Source organism: Rousettus aegyptiacus, unplaced genomic scaffold (assembly GCF_014176215.1).
Source record: "Rousettus aegyptiacus isolate mRouAeg1 unplaced genomic scaffold, mRouAeg1.p scaffold_m13_p_10, whole genome shotgun sequence".
In the NCBI taxonomy this organism is placed as follows: Eukaryota; Metazoa; Chordata; class Mammalia; order Chiroptera; family Pteropodidae; genus Rousettus; species Rousettus aegyptiacus.
The window spans coordinates 81,260,277-81,281,158 of record NW_023416285.1 but is presented as its reverse complement, the minus strand read 5'-3'; the positions used below and the strand labels follow the sequence as shown (position 1 = coordinate 81,281,158).

The 20,882-nt window shown below is 37.8% G+C and overlaps 1 protein-coding gene and 1 long non-coding RNA gene across 10 annotated transcripts in view; one reads left to right on the top strand and one right to left on the bottom strand.

The window, feature by feature from the left end:
- Positions 1–424: 424 nt before the first annotated feature.
- LOC107518773 lies at positions 425–8,229 on the bottom strand. The gene is made up of 2 exons (XR_001598948.2): positions 7,960–8,229; positions 425–1,137 (listed from the first exon to the last, which is right to left on the bottom strand). It is a non-coding gene; the product is annotated as an uncharacterized LOC107518773 (long non-coding RNA).
- A 64-nt stretch (positions 8,230–8,293) lies between these two features.
- The window catches only part of WAC (WW domain containing adaptor with coiled-coil), an 81,586-nt gene continuing 68,997 nt past the window's right edge, over positions 8,294–20,882 (top strand). For 2 of the 9 annotated variants that reach the window (XM_016160783.2, XM_016160779.2), the window contains exons 1-3: positions 8,294–8,535; positions 9,557–9,593; positions 11,083–11,278. In XM_016160783.2, the coding sequence (XP_016016269.1) occupies positions 11,140–11,278 (139 nt within the window). In that variant the 5' untranslated portion in view covers positions 8,294–8,535; positions 9,557–9,593; positions 11,083–11,139. Of the gene's footprint in view, positions 8,536–8,776; positions 9,186–9,344; positions 9,364–9,556; positions 9,594–11,064; positions 11,279–20,882 lie in introns of those variants that run through there. The other 7 variants (XM_016160782.2, XM_016160777.2, XM_016160778.2 and 4 more) reach the window with 7 other exon arrangements.

The following is a 20,882-nucleotide window of genomic DNA, read 5'->3' as shown; positions in this document are numbered from 1 at the left end:
TGGTTTCCTTCAGTTCTTGCAGCATATTTAAATATTTAAATAGTTAATGGAAAGTCTTTGTCTAGTGAGTCTAATATCTGTGCATCCTTGAGGACAGTTTCTATAAATTTTTTCCTGGGTATGGGCCATACTTTCTTGATTTTATGTCTACTTTGTAATTTTTGTTGAAACTGGACATTTTGATTATTATAATGTGGCAAATCTAGAAATCAAATTTTTCTCCCTCCTTAGAATTTGTTGTTGCTACTTGTTTTGGTTGCTGTTGTTTAATGACTTTTCTGAACCAACTTTGTTAACTTTGTATTCCTGTGTGTGGTCACTGAAATGTTTTGTTTGCTTAGAGGTCAACTAGTGATTCAACACAGATTTTCTTAAATGCCTAGGACCAAAAAATAAATAAATAAAAACTTCCAGTCTTTGCCAGTGGGCTCTGTGTATGTATTAGGGCACACCTTCAACATTCAGTTGTACAATTTACAAATCTACTTTAGCGCATGCATGTGGCCTTTTGATTCTCAGGAAAATGCAGGAAATTTCAAAGACTTTATTCTCCAAAGTATCTCACTCTTTAGTCTTCCCTCCCAGGATTTTCTGTGTGTCTATTGTTTGCCCCAATTTTTATATCTTCCTAGTTGGCAGAAGTTAATAAAGTTTACTTTAAATGTTTTTGACAAATGCCCCTTGAGTAGTCACCTCGTTGCCTCAGAAGAGTTCTGGGTTAGGAGAAACATGGAAAAGTTTTTCTTTGCACCAGTGCTTCCGGGGGCTACTAGGCATTTTAAAACAAACTATCACAATTCTTGGAGGACAAGGTCCTGCTCTCTCTGGAACCAGAAATCTATACTAGAAATGTAGATTATCTTCAAAACTGCCACTGAACTGAGAATGAGGAAATGGGGCTACTATAAGTTTAAATGACACAAAACCCTGCTATTGAGCTTCAAAAACCTGTTTCTTAATTGTTTGTCTGGTTACTGTAATGCTTGACTAGTTCCCAGAGTTCACATAAACTTGGTTCTGCCAACTTCTGCCAACTTCTTTGCTGTTTAAGTGGCTGTACTCGCCATTTTTGTTGATATCACCACCAAAGGACTGATCTTGAAGAAGCTCAACATCTGGTAGTGGAGGAGGATGGGTCTGTAAAAAGGAATGAGAGAGAAGTTGTCAGAGAGGTAGGATAAAAACAAAGAATGTGGTATATTACAGAAACCAAGAGAAAAGGGTAATGCAAAGAAAGTAGATATCAGTGTCAAATCTTCTAAGACGAAGCAGGAAAAAGATTGAAAAATGTTTAGTGGATATAGGTACATAGCAGTCACAACATTAAGACTATTTTTCAATGGGGTGATACTGATATTTTGACCAGGACAACTCTTAAATGTGAGAAAGTGAGGGATTGTTCTACACATTGCAGTATATTAGGCAATCCTTGATCTTCGACAACTAAACACCACTAGCACCCCTACTCTTAAAGTTATAACCAAAATTATACAAGTCAAAACCAAAAACAGAGTGCAAAATATTTCCAAATGTCCCCTGAAGAATCAGCACTACCTGTTGAAGAACAACTGCCTTAGGAAAATCTATTATGATGATGTTATGGGAGTAGAGAGCAGACTACAGTGACCTGAAATAGAGTGAGAAGAATGAAACTGGTGAGATGTCAGAGACAAGCCTTACTGGAAGTCTGGCTCAAGTGAGGAATGTGACAGAGCAATAACCTGCATCAAGGAAGTTTTTGTGTTTTTTTTGATGTAGGACTCAGACATGTTTAAAAACAAATGGAAATGAATTCAAATGAAAGGGAGAGTTTGAGTAAACTAAAGGATAATCGAGGAAGTAACTGAAGGGGTGGGAGAAAAGTGTATGTGAAGGCAATGTCCTTAGAGAGGCTTAACTTCTGTTTTGAAACAGTGACCTTAGGACAATGCAGATATAGTTTTCTTGTTTCTTTCCTTATGATATAGACAATTCTAAACACAGTAGCCAGTTCTCACTTCTCTGCTCATAGTTCTCCAATGGTTTCACATCTGAGCGCAAGCCAACCTTCTAATAGCCTATTAGATCCTTCATGATCCACTGCCTCTTCTTTAACCTATCTGATCTCATTTTCTAATACTTTCCCTTCAGTCTCTACATTTCACCCATATAGCTTTCTTTATTGTTCCCGAACACCCTGGCAAACCCCTACCTCAGGACATTGCTTTTGCTATTCCCTTTGCCAGGGACATTCCTCTCCAGACACCCATACAACTTGCTCCCAATTCACACTGCAAGTCTTTGCTCAAATGTGCCCTGCTCAATGACACTACTTAAAATGTTACTCCTTAATTTGATATAATTTTCCATACCACTTATTACTTTCTAGATAACCATATCACTTATTTATACTGTGCCTGTCTTTTCCCATTAGAATATAAGCTCCAGGAGAAGAGAGATTTTTACTTGTATTGTTCAATGTATCCCTGGCACACGTTGGGTGCTCAATAAATTGTTGAGTAAATAGAGAGAAGGATAAGTTGAGTGTAGGTAGATCTGTATATTTGGAAATAGGAAATTTCCATTTGGTGACTTTAGGGGGAAGTGATGTTGTCTTCTGACAGTGAAGGGGAGGCATTCAAATGAGGGGGATAGGTTTGGGGAAAGTGGAAGTTTGAAACACTTGTTGGAGCAGGTGAGAAAGCTGAAGAGAGAAATGTAAGATTGCCTGGCTGTGCTGAGGGTTCCTTTGATTTGGGTGATCATGAGATTTTAGTGGAATCTATCCATTCTATGTGGTTCGACAGTCTTCAGCAGTGTATAGATGCTTAGAGGTACCAAAAAAGTGAATAGTCGGGTTAACCCGGGCTGAAGATTAGCCAGACAGAAACAAAGGGTTTAGGATATGGTTCTCAATCCTGGCTGCACTTTAGTATCTATCACTTGGAGGAACTTTATATTGATAGAGTGTTGTTCTGAAAGTTTTTACTCCTTTTTTCTAAATTGTAATTTTTGTTGTTTTCTTATTTTTCCACATATTGAATGAAAGCCTCATCTTACAAATCTGAGAACAAAAAGGGTCTCCTTTTAGTTATGTATTGTAGTTCAAAAACAAAAACTCCATAAGAACAGAACAAGTGAATTTGCTTAATACTATATTCCTACGACATGACTCAGAGAAGCCCAATGCTTTTTTGAATGAATGAATGATAACCACCAGTAGTGGAGAATGCATGTACCAGGTGCTGCTAAATTGTTTATAAAATTTTATTTACTATTTGCAGACAGGCCTATACCCTATCAAGCCAATTTTAGATAAAAGGAAACATAATCTATGAGACCTTAGTAATTTGCCCAAGATCACACTGCTCAGTAAGTCAATGATGTAGCCAAAGCTACATTTTGATTCCATGTATGTCGTTCTAATAGCATGCATTTAATTACTGTGCTGCACCAAGTTTGAGAAGGACAGAGGAAAAAGAGACAGAAATGAAAAGAGGTAGGTAAAATGTTCAAGGAATATATACTTATTTTGTGAACCTTTAGATATTCCAGCAAAACCTTTTAAAGTCCCTTTTACAACTAGAGGCTTGAGGACTTCGCCTTTCCATTCCTCCTCCAACAATAGGCTCACATTAAGATCATGGTCACTTACAGCTTATGGGCTGACAGTTCTCTTCCTGTATTGGTTGATATGTGTCAATCTACTGATTGAAATATGGGTGTTTTGCTCATTTACAAACTTGAGTTTCCTAATTAGAAATAAAAATGGTCTGCTTAAGATGTTATATATGCAAATTTATATGCATTTTCAAATGTTATCTGTTACAATATTTTATCTGTATTAGGAATAACCCAGTTTTCTCCCCATTTTATTTGTGACAGGACTGGATTTATAATTCTACTGTTCTTTTAGAAAGCAATTAGATATAGAACCATAAGCCTTATCCTCTTGAGAATTACAATATTTTGCTATTTTCTTTGTATATATTTTTGTAGGCAAATATCATTTCATTCAACAAATATTTACCGAGATTTTGCTCTAGTGGGAGATAACCAAACAAAATGTATAACATACTTCATAGCAAACAGTCTATAAAAAGTAGAGTAGGATAAGAGAGAGAGGATGGTGGGGTACCATTTATATAGATTTCTCAAAGAAAAGACCTTTGTGATAAAGTGAGATTTGAGTAGAGACCTAAAGAAGTGATATTGTGAGCCAAGTACATACCAAGAAGAGCATTCCGGACAGAAGGATAGTAGTGCAAAAGTTCTGAGACAGAGACATGCTTGATATATTAGAGAAAAAGGGAGGATAGAATGGTGGGAAAGAACGAGCACGTAAAAAGCCACTGGACATGAAGTCAGAGGTAACATGGGTGGGGGCAGTTTACACAGGGCCTTGTAGACTATGGTAAGAGTTTTGGCTTTTATTCTGAGTAAGATGAGAAGCAAAAAAACTTGTGGGTTTTAGGATAGGAATGATACTGACTTTTAAAGGGACTACACTGATTGCTGTGAGCAGACCATGTGGAAATAAGTGTAAAAGTAGATCAGTTAAGAGGCCTTTGCTATGGTTTACATGTAAGAAGGTAGTAGCTTGGACCAGAGTGAATTTGAAAAAAGGTAGTGAACAGAGACTGTGGGTATATTTTGAAGATAATATAAATGGGATTTGCTGATGGAATGAATGCAAGGTATGAAAGAATCAAGGATAATTCCTAAGTTTTGAGCTTCAACTGTAATAATGGAGTTGCTATTTCAGGAAACAGGGAAGACCTGATGAGGTTTGGTTTGGGGGGGGCAGATTTAGAGTGGTTTTGGATATATTAAGTTTATGATGCCTATTAGACATTCAAACAGTGCTGTAGGGCAGGCAGTTAAGTGTGAGTCTACTGTTTAGGATAATGGTATGGGCTGGAGAGTCAAATGTGAATTTCGTTTAGCCAGAGGGCTGGATGGGATTGCCTAGGGAGCAGGAACAGAGAAGCAGTGCAACTTGTGAGATTTGAATCCTGGGGCACTCCGGCATTTGGAGACTGGAAAATGAGGAACCAGCAAGGAGACCAAGGGACAGCCATTTAGGAAAAGAGGAGATAAATGCAGAGTGGAATTCTGGCAGGCAAGAGAAGCCGTTTCAGAAAGAAGAGAGTAAGTCATCAGCTGTTTCAAATGATGACAGGTGAAATGAGATGAAGGCTGATAAAAATTGGATTTGAGGACATGGAGGCTACTGCTGATCTTCAGCAGTTTCAATGGAGTGCAGTTTCAAGAGAGAGTAGAAGTGGAGATTAAAGTTTTTCTATAGAGGAGAGCAGATCACAGCAATGGTGTAATATATGGAAGGAGTTACAGGCCAAGAGTTTTTTTTTTTTTAAAGATGGTAACTATTAAATCATGTTCATAAGTTGATGGAAGTGATCCAGATGAGAGGGAAACAATTCAAAAAGGAAGTCGACAATTTCAAGAGTAAAATGGAACTCAATACAAAAGTGGCAAATTTGGTCTTAGGAATTTTGAGTTTATCCATAGTTACTGGAGCATAGCAGTGTATTCAGATGTAGGAAAGTTGGTATGTACAATGGTGGAGGGAAACAGGAGCCATTACTGATTTATTCTATTTTCTGGAGACATAAGCAGCAATATAATGACTTATGAGTGAGAAGTGAGCATATATAGTCAGAAGAAAGATGTTAAAAACCTGTCTAAGAGGATGGGGAAATTAGTCTGAGGGGTGAGAACATGGAGGAGCTCACTTTGGAGTTAGCATGGTTTTGTGTTTTTTTCCTCCAGTCAAGTTCTACTGCTCTGATGCAAGCATAAAATAAATTAACCAGGATTGTGGTTTAGGCAGGTAAAATGAAAGAAGACAAAAGGTAAGGATTGAAGTTATTTGCAAAGGAGGATTTATAACAATGAACAATGGAATCTAAGGTAGGCAATGAGATTATTTTTCTTTTAATGGGTATAAAATTTAAATGTGTCCTTTAGGAAATAGTCAATTGTCATTATTTGAGGTAATTATGTTCTATAAAGTCACAATGAACACTGAACTGCTCCTAGGAGAAATACAGGGTTAAGTTCCTGAGACTGGCCACATTTTGTTAACCAATCAATATATAACCTTCTTTCATGTGAGTTTCCATTTAGACACCTTATTTAATATTATCTATTTATTTATCTTTATTTATTTATTTATTTATTTATTTATTTATTTATTTATTTATTTAATAGAGGGGGCAATCCTTGGTTGACCTGACAGATTGCAAGGACTTTGTCCGCTTAAATTCCCTGTTTTTAAAATTTTTTTTATACCTACAGCACCTGGTCTTTCTAGGTGTTCTCCCATTCAAGTATTAACCAGGCCAGTCCCTGCTTAGCTTCCGAGATCAGTTGAGATTGGGTTTATTCAAGGAGGCGTGGCCGGCGATTGACACCTTATTTAACATATATTGTTGATTCAGTAACACTAATCTCATGGCTAAGAGCTCTAATTATAAGCCTGAGGGAGGTTATCTAGGATGCATATTTTCTCCACAACACACATTACAGCCTTCCTGTGCTGAGGAATGCCAGACAGTACTTGAGCACTATGCTCGGTGAGTACTTAATACAGCAAAATCACCAATAAAAAACACAAAAAAGTGAAAAACATGACACTATGTACTATGAAAAGCACATTTGCTTACAGTGTGAGGTAAAACGAAGCTGAGTATAGCCTTGTTTAACCTCAGCTGGGAATGCGTATGTCAGACAAGTTAAAAATTTCCCGAATCTGAGCATATCCATGAATGCTGCACATATTGATTTGGGGGTTACAAATAAATTTTCCTGAGTAGTTGAACTCACAAACATGGACCCTGTGAATAACTAGAGATGACTATACATTGCCTGGAAATGTTTCCTCCACAGTTTTGCCCAGTTTGCTGCTTTTGATCAAATGGTAATTATGAATTTCAGCAGACATTTGATTATCAAACAAGAAATTATTAATACATTTTTGCTGCCGGTTTCCTAAGTTTCTGCTTAAAATTTATATATTACTTTTTGTACTCTTCTAATCTGATGTCTCCTGTCTTCAATGTATGTGTTAGAAACCGCACATAAGACTTTTTTTTTTCTCATTTTAGCCACTAGCGGTTATTCTTTAGTTACTGACAGCTTAAGTCGGCATTAAGTGGCTTTAACTCGTTCTCACAAACAGTAATAATCTTAACAGTTGCTTGGTGGATTCGATAAAGTAATGTAATTATTTTTTTCAATCAATTGTGATCTCAAGGCCCTTTCCCCCACATCATTCCATTTCTTCATTAGGCCCAGCAATAATGAAACTTGTTACTTTTTGATATTGTTTTTTGGAGGGGTCTTGTTTCTTCTGATGTTTCCTATTCTGCGTTTGCTTCTATGTCAATAGTTGTATGTTTACTTTATGTACACTACAATTCTTTCCATTAATGTTGCAAGTTTAGAGCAGAAAACAAATCACGTGAATACCATGACCCTCAAGTAAAATTATTTTGTATATTCGACTGTTTTCCCTCCCTATATGTCAATGTTACTACTGTGCCTCTAGAAGTCTCTACAATTCAATTTTGTAACAAATCCATTTAATATCCTATGCCTTGATTCATACGCCGAACCTCCAAATGAATTTTTTCCATCAAAGGACTTCAGCAAGGAAGAGGAACTAGGAGAAAAATGGGAAATAAAGGAAGGGAGAACGGGCGCGGCCAGGGATAGAAAATCTAACAAGGATGAGGCAGTTCGACACTTTTTCCTAGTCACCCTAAATCTTCCCCTAAATCTCCAGGCTCAACCAATGTTTTAATTCACTGTCCCGAGAGACGCTCCCCACTCAGTCTAGAAACCACCTTATAGACGCGCAGGCACAGGGTCTTGTCGCATTCTGCATAATATCCCTAAATCCTTCACACTCGTCTTTCCTTGCTTGGAGAGCTCGTTTCTAGGGGTGAGACTTACTTCTAAGACGTCACCGCGCGGGCTCCAAGCAGCCCCTGCTCTTTGCAGGCCGGTGCGCGTTAAGCGTCGGGTTTGAGGCTGATGCCCCCGTTACTGCTCCAGGAAACGGGCAGGAGGAAGCAGTCTCGGGCTCCCCACCACCCTCCGGGCAGCTTCAGTCGCTGCCCATTGAGAAAGCTTTTGGGTAACCGTTCGACTGTCGCCTAACGAGGGGTTAGCGACCACCCCGCCCGAGCCCGAAGGGGCGGAGGCCGGCGGCCGGAGCGCTCCCCCCGGGCACCCTCCCCCACCCCGCCCCCGCCTCGGCGCACGCGCAGCAGCCGCAGACTCCTTATTTAGTCCGAGATGGCTTCTCTCGCGCCCCACCGTCCTCCTCCCGAAGGCGGCTCCCTACCCGCGCACCCCGGGGCCCCCGGGACCAGCCTCGAGCGGGTCCCCAGGCAGGACTCTCCCTAAACTGGAACGAAGGTGGCTGGACTTAAGCGTGAGGAAAAGCAGCGGTAACCGGAAAGGGCTGACGGGTCGCGAGGCCGCGAGCCAGGCCTCAGAGGAAGAGGAAGACCGGGGCGAGGCGAGGTTTGCCGAAGGCGGCGTTCCGGAGCTGCGCGGGGCGGGGAGGAAGGCTGAGGGTGGGAGAGGAGGGGTGCGGCGGAAACTGCCGAGGTTTGCCGAAGGCCGCAGCCTCCGAGTTGCCCGGATGTAGTTGGTGGAGCAGCAGCGGCGGCACCAGCGGCGGCGGCGGCGGCGGCGGCGGCAGCGGCAGGAGGAGGAGGAGGAGGAGGAGGAGGAGAAGGAGGAGGAGGAGGAGGAGGAGAAGGGCCAGGCAGCAGCGGCGGCGGCGGGGGGAGGAGGGGAGAAGGCGGCGGAGCAGGAGGAGGAGGAGAAGGCGAAGGAGGCGGTCGCTCTCCGCGCGGCTGAGCCGGACGCGTCTTCTTGCCCCCCTCCCCCCGGTTCGCCGCTGCCGCCGTGTAGTTGGCGCCGCTGCCCGGGCTGAGAGTGAGAGTGGTGTGGACGGAGGGATATGGCCCGGGAGCGCCGGCGCCAGTAACGGGGAGGTGCTGAGAGTCGCCGAGGGCGCGCCGGGCCCTGGTGCCGGTGCTGCCGCCCGCCCGCCGCCTGCGCGCCCGCCCGCCTCTCGCGGCCGCCTCCCCCCTCCCCCGACACACACTCACAGGCCGGGCATTGATGGTAATGTATGCGAGGAAACAGCAGAGACTCAGTGATGGGTAAATTGGCTTTTCGTTTCGGGCCGGGCCGTGGCGGGGGCGGGGGGCGGCGGCGGCGGCGGCAGCGGGGGGGCTGTTCCTCCTTATCTGGTGCTGGCTGAGCCGCCATTTTTGTTGTTAACCCTGATCCGGATCGGGCTGGGGAGGAGGAGCGGCCGCGCGAGCTGGCGAGGCCACAGTGAGTGTGGAGGGAGCGGAGGGCTGGTTCGCGGCGTTTCGCCCGCGTTGCTGCTTTTAAGCGGCGAGTGTCTGTGCGGGCTCACCGCCGCTTCGTTTGGTAGGTCTCCCGTGGGGAGGGGCGCTGGGGGGGGACCCGTTTTCTTCCTACCCCCGAGATGTTTCATGTCGCTGTTTCTCTTCCTGTTTTTCAGCTGTCACGACCGGAGGGGGGACTCGCAGCCTTACCAGGTACCAGCCGAGGCCCGGGTGGAGGGGCGGACGGGGGGACGGAGGGGGAAGGGAGGACCTGCTACTCGAGCGCAGGCTTCAGAAGTCGCTGCAGGCCCTGCGGTGCAACAAATACGAAACTAGCACCGCGGAACCCCTTAAAATGTTGTGTTTGTGTCCACTTGCGCTCCCCAACGAGGTTCAGTGACTTAATTTGACAGGTGACTGAAGGAAGTTCATTTTTATAAGGAAAAAATCATTCTCGGCCAGGAAGGACCGTTCTCGATTATTTGGGTGTGAAAGAATCTATGGGGAGAAGTGATAGTTGATTGCTGAACCGTATTTATTGTGTTGGGGAGCCGAAAGTTAATTTTAAGGTATTACAATTAGATGAAAGATTGGGAAGAAACAACTAATTCTAATTCTTAAGTGTGTTCTAAACCACTATCCCTTCTCAGTCGTTTTTGGTTCAAACAATTATCTTACCAGCGAAAGACAGTGTCCCTGGTTCTGTAGGAATTGAGATCTTTGGATGCTTGAATAATTCATTCTTATACAGGATGATTCTAAGTGTGCAGTTTCCGTTTTGTTACTGCAGTTGCTGCATGTAAAGTTTTTTTTTTTTTTTAAATTATGCAGGTTGCACCTGTTTTCAGGGAGAAATCTTAAATGGTTATCAGATGACACTATAAGTAGATACTTTCTACATCTAATCACTTAAAGGCTAGGAGAGTAGGTTTCTAAGCTAATAGTTATGCTAACTGGCTAGCAGGAGTTAAAGTTCGAGTTAAAAACCCTAGGTTCTTTGATGTGTAAAACATTGTTGGTTACCTGAAAACTTAAAGATTAACCCCTATTGAATCTGCTCCTCTAAAACAGTTACAGATTTTAAAAGACTAGTATGTCATGGTTATTTAAAATTATGTTATAGTAAAATTAAACCAGTATTGTGAAGGAGTTAAGATTCTTTATGTTATATTAGAAATATTAGCTGATATTTTTTTATACCTTAAAATTGTTCTTCATACCTGTAAGAATGGGTAAGGTAGATGTGAAATGTTTTATTTGAATCAGAGAACTGATGTTTTCATTGTAGGTTTCTTAGGAAACATTAGCTCATTATGTGTCTGTCAGTTGTAGAGCAGAAATAGATTACAGTAATACTCAGTTTCTACTTTAGATTACACTTTTTAATTATCAGAAAAATTTAAATATTGAAGTAATGTGCCAAGGTATGTGATTTCATGTATTTAAAAGATACTTTATGGACTGGATTTTTCTGTTTCTTTTTAACATGGTATTATGATTTGTATGAGAAACTTTTTAATAACTTTTAGGCATTTAGGTCTTGCCTGAATAACTTAAATGCATAGTTGAAAATAGAAATTTTTTTTTTATTTAAAAATTTGTAAAACTTAAGTTATAAACATTCAGTTTTATGATAAAATTAGGAAATTGTGTTTAAAGTTTTAATTTTTCTCTCTTTTTTTGGGGGGGTGATGTTTTACAGGCACTTAAATATTCATCGAAGAGTCACCCCAGTAGTGGTGATCACAGACATGAGAAAATGCGAGACGCCGCAGATCCTTCACCACCAAATAAAATGTTGCGGAGATCTGATAGTCCTGAAAACAAATATAGTGACAGCACAGGTCACAGTAAGGCTAAAAATGTGCATATTCACAGAGTTAGAGAGAGGGATGGTGGTGAGTAGCTTTTATGTTGAAACTTTCACACACATTTCTTTTTAATAGTAGCTCCATATAAAAGTGTAGGTGGCAATATTTTTAGCTTGGGGACATTGCCATATAATTATGTTATCAAAATATTTTTATCAATTTATTTGATTCCTGAAGTGTAGTTACTGTGGAAATAAGATGCTGACCCAAACGTCTAAAAATGGATTCCAGCAGCTGATAATAAGAGAATGCATTTATGAATATAATTTACCAAATGCTTTCTTAATGATGAGAGAAATGCAGCAGTTTTTTCCAAGAACGGAACTTTCACCTTTTCAAGTAAAGATTTTAGTTTATTTGGCTTAATTATTTTGAGATCCTTGTTGGTGCTCAGATCTTTTTTTAGGGCCTCAAATGTGTTTCATAGTGATAAATTGTGAATTTTAAACAGGTTTTTTGCTTCTGAAAATTCCTTTTAGGTTTTTGTTGTAAACATGTAAAATATTATTTCCCATATTCTGGATCTTATTATTGTATCTTCTATACTGAATTCATTTGCATATTTGCCTTTTTAAAAATTAACCTCATTTCTTTTGTACAATGCTGTTACTTTTCAGTTATTACCTTCCCTCAAGCTCTTTGTGGTAGGAAGCTGAGAAAAAGTGAATAAACTCAAATATTTTCAGAATTAATTTTCCCAACTTTACCAAAATACTAGATTTCATGTATAAAGTGTGTGTTGGGGAACAAACCAGTTTCACTAAAATAATGAAGACGTGTATATTTTTTCCTTATATAAGTTCTTATATCATTAAATAGGTAACAAATATATACTAATGGTTATGCTTTTATAAGCTCCTCAGGAGAGTCAAATAGAGAACCATGTAGCTTTCTGCCTCTGATTGTCAATGAGCTTCTCAGTACTTTGCTTACTTTTAAACAATATTCTGCATCTTTTGGGTCTCTTTTTTGCCTCCTAAGATAGTGGGAAACATTGGCCTTCTATGTACATAATTACTGGTTGAAGAAAATAATGGTTAGGAAATTGCATTGAGATGGAGAATTTAGATAGTTACTGGATGGGAGAAAAGTATAGTTCTCTTGAATATTTGCTATAGCTTTCTGCTGCTTATTCAGATAAACCATATTTTTGTAAGTAACAGCAAGTGGGCTTGGTTATTAAAGTGTATTTGTATTTCTAATTTGTATTAGAAATTCTTTGATGGCAAAATTACTGGACCCATTAATATTTTTCATTTTGTGCGTGAATTTTCCATAGTATGTACTGTCTGAGATATTATCAATCACTTTTCTATAGTGGATTTCATTTCAAATGTTAGCTCTTGAAAGGCAGGTACTACTTGTACTGTGCTTTATTTTTAAAATTTGGGTGATAGAAACAAACTAGAATGTGACACCTTATCTCCTCATGGATAAGTGTTTTAGGTATCTCTTTTGGTGTTTGTAATCTGGTTAATCTATCGTTTCAGATTTCAGAAAAAATCAGTTTAGGTTCTCTAGTAAACGATGTGTAAATGCTTTCATACATTTACAGTGAATCATGCCTGACAGATCTTTTTACAGGTGAAATAATCCCAAGAATATTCTGTTGCTTATTCATTCAACAAACTTTAGGCATCTACTGAATGCCAACGATTCTGTGGTATTCCTGGAAGTAAAGATAGATGTAATCCTGGCCTTGAAGCTACTCTTATTAAAGGCTTTGACTCTTGAGGGGGATGTCGTAGCTGCTTTTTCTTTATTCCTTTTTTTCTTCATTTTGATTTTAATTTTACTTCCTGTATGAACTTCTCATACCTCTTATTGGCTTTTAGTTTCCTTTTTATTTGTATCTGCTTGCTGATGTTTTCTTAGCTCTAATTGAAAGAAACTTCTTTTCTGATTGTCATTTGCTGAGCTGGACTTTACTTTCTAACATGCTTTTTAGCTACTTGTTTGTCTTCCTGTAGAGCCTTTTAACTAATACTATAACTCCATCCCTATTTGTCCCGTTTGTTCCATCTCTAATAGTCCTGGCTGCCATATTTCTTTGTACTATGTAGGAATAATACCATAAAATATGAAATCTCTGTTCTGGAGTTGAGAGAGCATCTTTGTTCTTCTGTCTTTTAAAGATGTGAAGTGGTGATTCTTCATTAATACTTAGTTATACTTTGAGTACAGGTGTTTTATTGCTAATATGTATAATTTTATTGCAGGCTTTTGTATTCCTTTAGATTTTTATTTTAAATATGAAATCAAATACATATAGATAGTCATATTATAAAGTCAAAAGCCACTATTCAGAGTCAAATGCAAGTGAGATGGATCATCTGTGTGCTTAGCATGTATAATATGAGAATAGGTTTCTGTTTTTGCTTATTGAACTAATTTCAAATTTGTTTATTTTATGATTAAACTAATGATTTTTAGTAAAAAAATAACAAGAGGCTATGTTCTATGATTTGTAACTTGCATTTTATAAAGCAAGTTACACAAATGTGGGACTTGCAAGATAATTACTAGGTTTCCTTCATGGCACCTTGGATTTCCTTGAAAAGTGACAGTTTAGAAGTAATGTGTAAAAAGCACTTACATTATACTAGAAAAAGTTAGGAATTGAAAAGGCTTGTCACTCTTAGAAGTCTATTTAAAGACTACAACATCGTATGTACAGTTAAGAGATTTTTACCCCTTAGGATTTATTAAAAGGAATGTAGATTATTGTAAAATAAAATGAGAGGTATAACTTATTTAAAAAGATTATTTAACTTGGTGGAGTAAGTTACTTTTATACCATGATCCCTCTGCAAATCATATAATCTTTTGTTTAAAAATAACCAAAAAATAAGAATCTTAAGGTACAGTCAGTAGATTTGTTTTTATAGCTTATACATGTTTTTAAAGGTATACAGTTGACATCCAAACCTCACAAGAGTGAACATATATTACAGGTTAAATTCGTACTTTTATGCATTTATAAAACTCTTCCCATCTGTCTTAAATATTTTTTTCTTGAGGACTAATTCTAATGATTATTTTACCAAGTAATCTTAAGAATGATGATAGTACAAATAAATTTAGGGATGAAGGGTGCCTTTGCCAGGGATTCTGTAAAGCTGTTCCACAAAACTTTAACCTCTTGGGGTTTGTTCCATTTTTCTCATTATTCATTTCGGAATTAACTGTAAAAAACTTTATAAAATGTATTTGGAATATTTGTTAGAAACATCTTTTTAGGAGAGATGCCTTAGCTCACTTGGTTAATCAGAAAATATTCTTTATTGGTTCTCTGTGGGACTAATAAATTACATACGTAGCTCTTCAGTTAGCATTCAGATATCTTTGTGTACAGGAGAGAATTGCACTTAGTGATTTGGTAACCATTGTTGCCAGAGATTTTAAAGTTTTTAGTTACATCGTGAAAAATTTTTATCTTGTTTTGCCATTTTGACAGATCTGGTGAAATTTGGAACTGTATTTTCATCTGATTTTCAAACAAAGGTTACAATAACATTTGAACAAATTGTTCAGTAAGGACCATTCAGGGATAAGTGGTGTTTTCTATAGTTTTTAAAATATAATTTAGTAATGTTTGAACCTTTTCACATTGGATATTAGATTGTGATACTTGTACAACATGGCCTTATGGTTATTCCAGTAACTAGGTTTTGTGTAAAATGAAATATGCTTTGCATTTTTAATGTTAGTACTATAAAAATAAAGTTTCATTTGATCATTTTGACCTTATTAGAACAGTAAAAATGAGCAAAAATTTACTTGTATAACATTGAATAAGTAGCAACAGCTGAGTTTAGAAATTAGTCTTCTCTGTTCTGGTAAATTGTATACACTGTCAGAGATATAACATTAGGCATATTGAAAGCTTGTTTGGTGTGTGTTTATTATAGCACAAATTAGTTTAAAGGTGATTTCGCTTATATTAATTCTTTCAGCCAACTTCCTCTAGTGGTTACATCTTACCTAATTATGGTACAGTATGAAACCCAGAGCGTTGACATTGGTACAATGTATATATGCAGTACTAGACCAAGGTACTACATGTGTTTAACTTTTAAAACTGAGTTTTAACATGAAAGCTCGTCAGAAAGTTTTAATAGGAAGAAGATATTTTTCTTAAGCTCTCATTTTCAGAGACTTATTTTCAAAGCAACTTGGAAATTTCATACAGAATCTAAAATTTGTTAAAAATTTGGATTTCAATAACATTGACTGTTAAGTATTTTTCTAATGACAATCAGAGGTAAATATTTTTTTGATTTATGCTCAGTAGGGAGACAGTCTACTAGGCAAATGTTTTCATTGGATTTCTGTAGGTCACTTAAAAAAAGACCACAGAAATCAGCTATTCCATTTCAAGAGAAACAAGGTTGGAAGATTAGCAGTCTTAGTGTTTTAGCTCGTCAGTATTTTTTCTTAATTTTAGAAAATATATGTATTGTAAACAATTGTGCATGTATTTGAACACATACATCATTTGTCTTAGTAATCAAATTTTAACGTTTTTGGTGTTTTTTAAAATATGGTGATGTATTTATGAAAAGCTATGTCTCACAAAAATGTTTTGGAATGGTTCACTTTGATCTTTTAAGAATGGCTTAATTGAATTGTTCAAGACGTATTTAACATTGGTATAACATATTTGGGATTTTTGTCCGTAATTCACAGAAAACATATATTCTAGATTGTCCCTCTGTTAAGCATCTGTTTGTTTGATTCTGTTGTACAGAATGATTTTGGTATATGTAGTTTCATTTTATCATGCTGAAAAGAGTGAAGTTAAAATAAAATAAAAAGCAAAGTTAGCAGTAAGCTGGGCATCTGTATACAGATACTGTAACTGGGATCACGTCTGTAATTTAATTCACTTTCTTGGCCTTTATATTAAAAATACTGGAGATACTATTTGTTAGTCATTTTAAAAGCAGTTATTTGGGGCTCGAAAGTATATCCTATGAAGAGTCTAATTTTTATGATTTAAATGAATGCTTCATAATTTTCAAAGCCCTTTTATGTTAGCTTTAACTGATCTCATACAGCCCTTTGGAATAAGTTAATCAGATTATTTCTGTTTTACTGATGAAAGTATAATTCAATTAGAGTATTCTGCCTAGTATTCTTGAACTGGATGGAAATGGGTCTCTCTTTTTTTTTTTTAACAATACCTAAAACCTTATCTTCACCTTCAAACTATACTTCTCAGTACTTAAAATACAACCATTGTCGTGGCTACCATCTTCTTCAACCTGGATTCTGCAAGAGCCTCCTGAGTGGTGTCCCCACATCCTTTTTGTTTCACAGAATTATTTTCCCACGCAGTAGCCAGGGTGGTCCATTTAAAATGCCAGTCAGCTCACGTTACTCTGAAGCCCAGAACTCTCTAGTGACTGTTATTTACCAAGGCCTATAAACCCCATGGTGTAATTTGTGTGTCTGGGTGTTTCTTCAGCCTCTTCATTGACCACTCTTCCTCTTGTTTGTGTTGCTCTGTCCATATTGACCCTACAGGAAGTTCTCTTGACTGAAGGGTTCTGTACATTTTTCTCTTTTCTGGGATATTCATCTTTCTCTGTATTCTCCTTGTGTACTCTCTCACTTTGATAGCGTGCCTACTTAAGGCTTTCTCTACCCTTCTTGTTCATTCCGGAACAGCCATCCCCATCATCACTGTTCTTTCCACTGCTTTGTTCCTTCCTTGTTCTTAACGTGACCTGTTACTGGAGTCATTCTGCTATAACTTGACTTGTGTGTTCCTGAACGTTACCACGCTATGCAAAATCGCATTACAGGATTTATGGGAAGACTGTGTGTAGGGGAACAGTATTCAAAAACAATATCTGACGTTAAAAAAAAGATGGGAACTTAAGAAAAATCGTAGTATAACAAATGGTTATACATTAACAATGCAGCAAGTATGGCGCTTTACCTGGACAAAGACGTGAAATGCACTTGTGGAAATGGGCATCTGTTGGAAGGGTTGTACCTTGTAAGTTATTGTGAAGTGGTGGAAGAAGGGCTATCTGAAATAATCATCTGAAAGTTGTAACACCGATTGTGGATGGATATGATTCATAACTCATGCAATGAACTGAGATAGCTGGCAGATGTTTGAGGCGTGTGAAGTGTTACAGCAGAAGTGACTGTATTTTAGTTTGTTTGCTTGTCTTCTGTGGAATATATAAACCACCAGAACAGGGTGTGAGATTGTTTTGATAATGACTGCATCCCCTGTATCACTGTTATTTAGAACAGTGTCTAACACCTTGTAATAACTATATGGGTAGACCAAAGAATATTGGGATTGTCGTGATTTAAGGGACAAGAAATTGCAGTTTCCTGGAATAATGACTCTCAAATACTTATACCAATCACTTGGGGCTCTTGCTTTCTGGTTCAGCAGTTCTGGGGTGGGGCCCAGCGATCTGCCTTTTTAACTAGATCCCACGTGGTGCCCATGTTGCTGGCAGCATCTGAGTAACAAGGTTCTAGAGCAGCGCTGTCCAATAGAAATACAGTGTGGGCCACAAATGCAAATTACTTGTAGTTTTCTAGTAGCTGTACTGAAATAAAGTGAAATTTTACTATAATTTATATAACCTAATATATCTAAAATATTTCAATACTTGGTATTTTAAAAAATAAGATACTTTACAATCCTTTTTTTATACAAGGTCTTTGAAATCTAGTATTTTACGCTTATAGCATTTTTCAGTTTGTGATAACCACATGTCATTTGGCTACTTGCCATGGCTAGTTAGTGGCTACTGAATTGGACAGCACAGTTTTGAAGAATATGATCGCCCTGTATTCTGTCTAGCTTTACACATATTCCTATATCTCTAAAGAATAATTTTATATACCTTATATCTGAAGTACCTTATTTATGCAAAGCAAGGTTGGAGTTGATGGACTCTTGAACTATAGGCATATTTCAGACATTTTGCTGGTGGAGGGCCTAGCCTTCAATTTATAAAAAATGCAACATTTGGAAAGCACAGTAAAAGAAGGTATGCCTGTACATAGTGCTGCTTGCACTAAAATTTTTCTTAGGTAGTATGCAGTTATTATGAAAAACTAGAAAATGCAGAGAAAGGGAAAATAAAAATACCTCAAATCCTATAATTTTGGAATTAATCAGTTTTCATAGGAACATTTTTGTGCTATAAAATATCAGAAGGATTCCGTAAATAGTCCTTCCAGAATTATTAAAACGGTTTCATATTATGTTTTTCTTTTTTTTTTTGCTAGCATTTAATATTAGCAGAGTGGACTCTGCAGACACTTGGTGATAAAATATCAATCTAAGAGGACTGACTAGGAGTACTAAAGTGCTTGGAGTATTAATACTTAACGTCTTAAGCTTAATAGGGGAAGTCTTCTTTCAGTTAGATTGGTATTTAAAACCAGTTTTTGCTACCTTGTGGGTAGTTACCTTAGTTAGACACACTACTTCAGTTTGTGTGTCCCCTCCTCTGAGATTGTTGTGGGGTTAAATGAAATTATCTAAAACACTTATAAAGCATTTAGCTAAGTGCCTGGACAGTGACATGGTGAATTAAGTTTACCCTTATTTCTGTGGCTAATGAGTAGTGTCAGATCAGCAACTCTAGATCTCAGGCTACTGCTTCCCTTTTCCTTAGAGTTAGGAAGGAAAATACCAGGAGTCTGGCAAGTACGAGTCCCATAAAGGGTACCTGCTCATACCCAGGTCTTTGCAGTTTAGAAGTTTTTAGGATAGATGTAAAGGTTCAAAAACCAAAGAACACATTTAGGGCAATTTCCCCAAATTTTGCTGCCTATTTGAATCACCTGAGAAGCTCTTAAAACTGTAAGTGCCCTGTCTCCATCTCAGTTACCGTGAATCAGCAGTGGGGTGGAGTCTAGAAAACAGAATTTTTAAATAAACGCTGCTTAAATTAGGTACTTAGAAACTGCAGTTCTAGGAAGAATCACACAGGAGGAGGTACTCTGAACGTTAAGGAATATGAATTTAGGAATCTAGAGCATAGAGTAGTATGTGTGTATATTAGTATATAATTTGTGAAATCATTTACTTTGTGTTTTCTTGAGTTTTAAAGAATTCTGTCTTTTTTGATTCACAGATAATGGTAAAATAAGTATGCATTAAATTTGAAAAACATTAAATAGCCAACTTAATAAACTGGGGCAAGGACATCTAGTAACCCAGAGTAGAACTATTGTCAGACAGAGAAGTTTATAACCATATGAGCAACTGGATAAGCCAGCTGATATTTGGGTAATATCTGGAGCTACCACTATTGCTTTAGGTAAAAGTCTTTGGCTTGCCATATTTTCCCCACCCCACCCCACCTCCCAGTCCCTGTGCCATCTGAGACAGTTTAGTAGTAAACTTCATTTAGCTTTTTTTCTGTTTGAAAAATAACCTTCACCTGAATTGTTATACTCAGGCTGACTTCAGGTATTAGCAGGCATGACCCTTAGGAGTAATTGCTTTTTGAAAGACACTTACAGTAACTGTGGCTGATATATTTAGATAGTGTTAGTCTTTTGGTTTATCTTTAATAACTTAAGAATTCATATGCCAGAAGAGCATGACGTAATGTTGGCATTTTCTGAAAAGTTGTGTTCTATATTTTACTCACAGAAGTAGTCCTTTCTCATAACCAAAAATCAATACTAGTAAAATATGTTAACTTGGAATATTTTGGCTTGGATGAGATGATCATGATAAAGTGTTTCTGTATTTAATAATCAGTTTGTGAAGAATAATTTTGCACTCTTTCAGCTTCATACAATGTGATCATGAAAACATTCATTGTAGTAGGGAAAAGCTAGGGAAGCTGGACACAGAAGTAGTATTCTCTACTGCCTGTACCCTTCTGTGTGGCAGTTTGGTCAGGTTTCTGTTCCTGCTGCACATTAGCTTCTTATCGGAGTTTTAAAGCATTTGTCTTTAATATTGTATGCATAGATATCTGAGTCTCATTATGGTACCTTTAAATTACAAAAAATATGAAGGGTTAAGTACTTTATTAATGTGTAAACCTTAATTTTATATTTTTGTGGAATTATGCTAGTTCCTTTTTTATATAATTAGTAAATGGCAGTGTCGATTATTTTGAAAAAGTAGTTAAGTCCTCAAAATCTCGCCTTTAATTTGATTTTGGCCACTTTTATTTATTTGACTGAGTCCTTGATACTGACTCTTGTAATTTAGGGATGTTCTTGGTTATTCAACACAGATTTCAGAATGTAGCACTCATTTTAGTATTTAGATGTTAAACTTATTTTTAGTGCAAACAGGGAATTCAAAAAGATGTTTTATTGTTTATTAGTTGATTTTCATTTTCATCGTATAGTGCATGGAAAGATTTAAGTCTGGTCTGTCTAGACCAGGAGAACTCTACTTACTGGAGGCTGCTATCGTAGCTGTTTAACTTGACTTTGTCAGCACCATGTTATTAGCACAGCTAGGGGATTATATACTATTCACTACTTTTTTCCTCCTCATGTCCATTCAAGCTTTGAAAGTGTCCTTTTGTGTGCTGATTTGGAGCACAATAATAACTAAGATTTAGTTACAGAAGGCCATATGGTATTAGAACTCTAAAGTATTGTAGATTTGAGG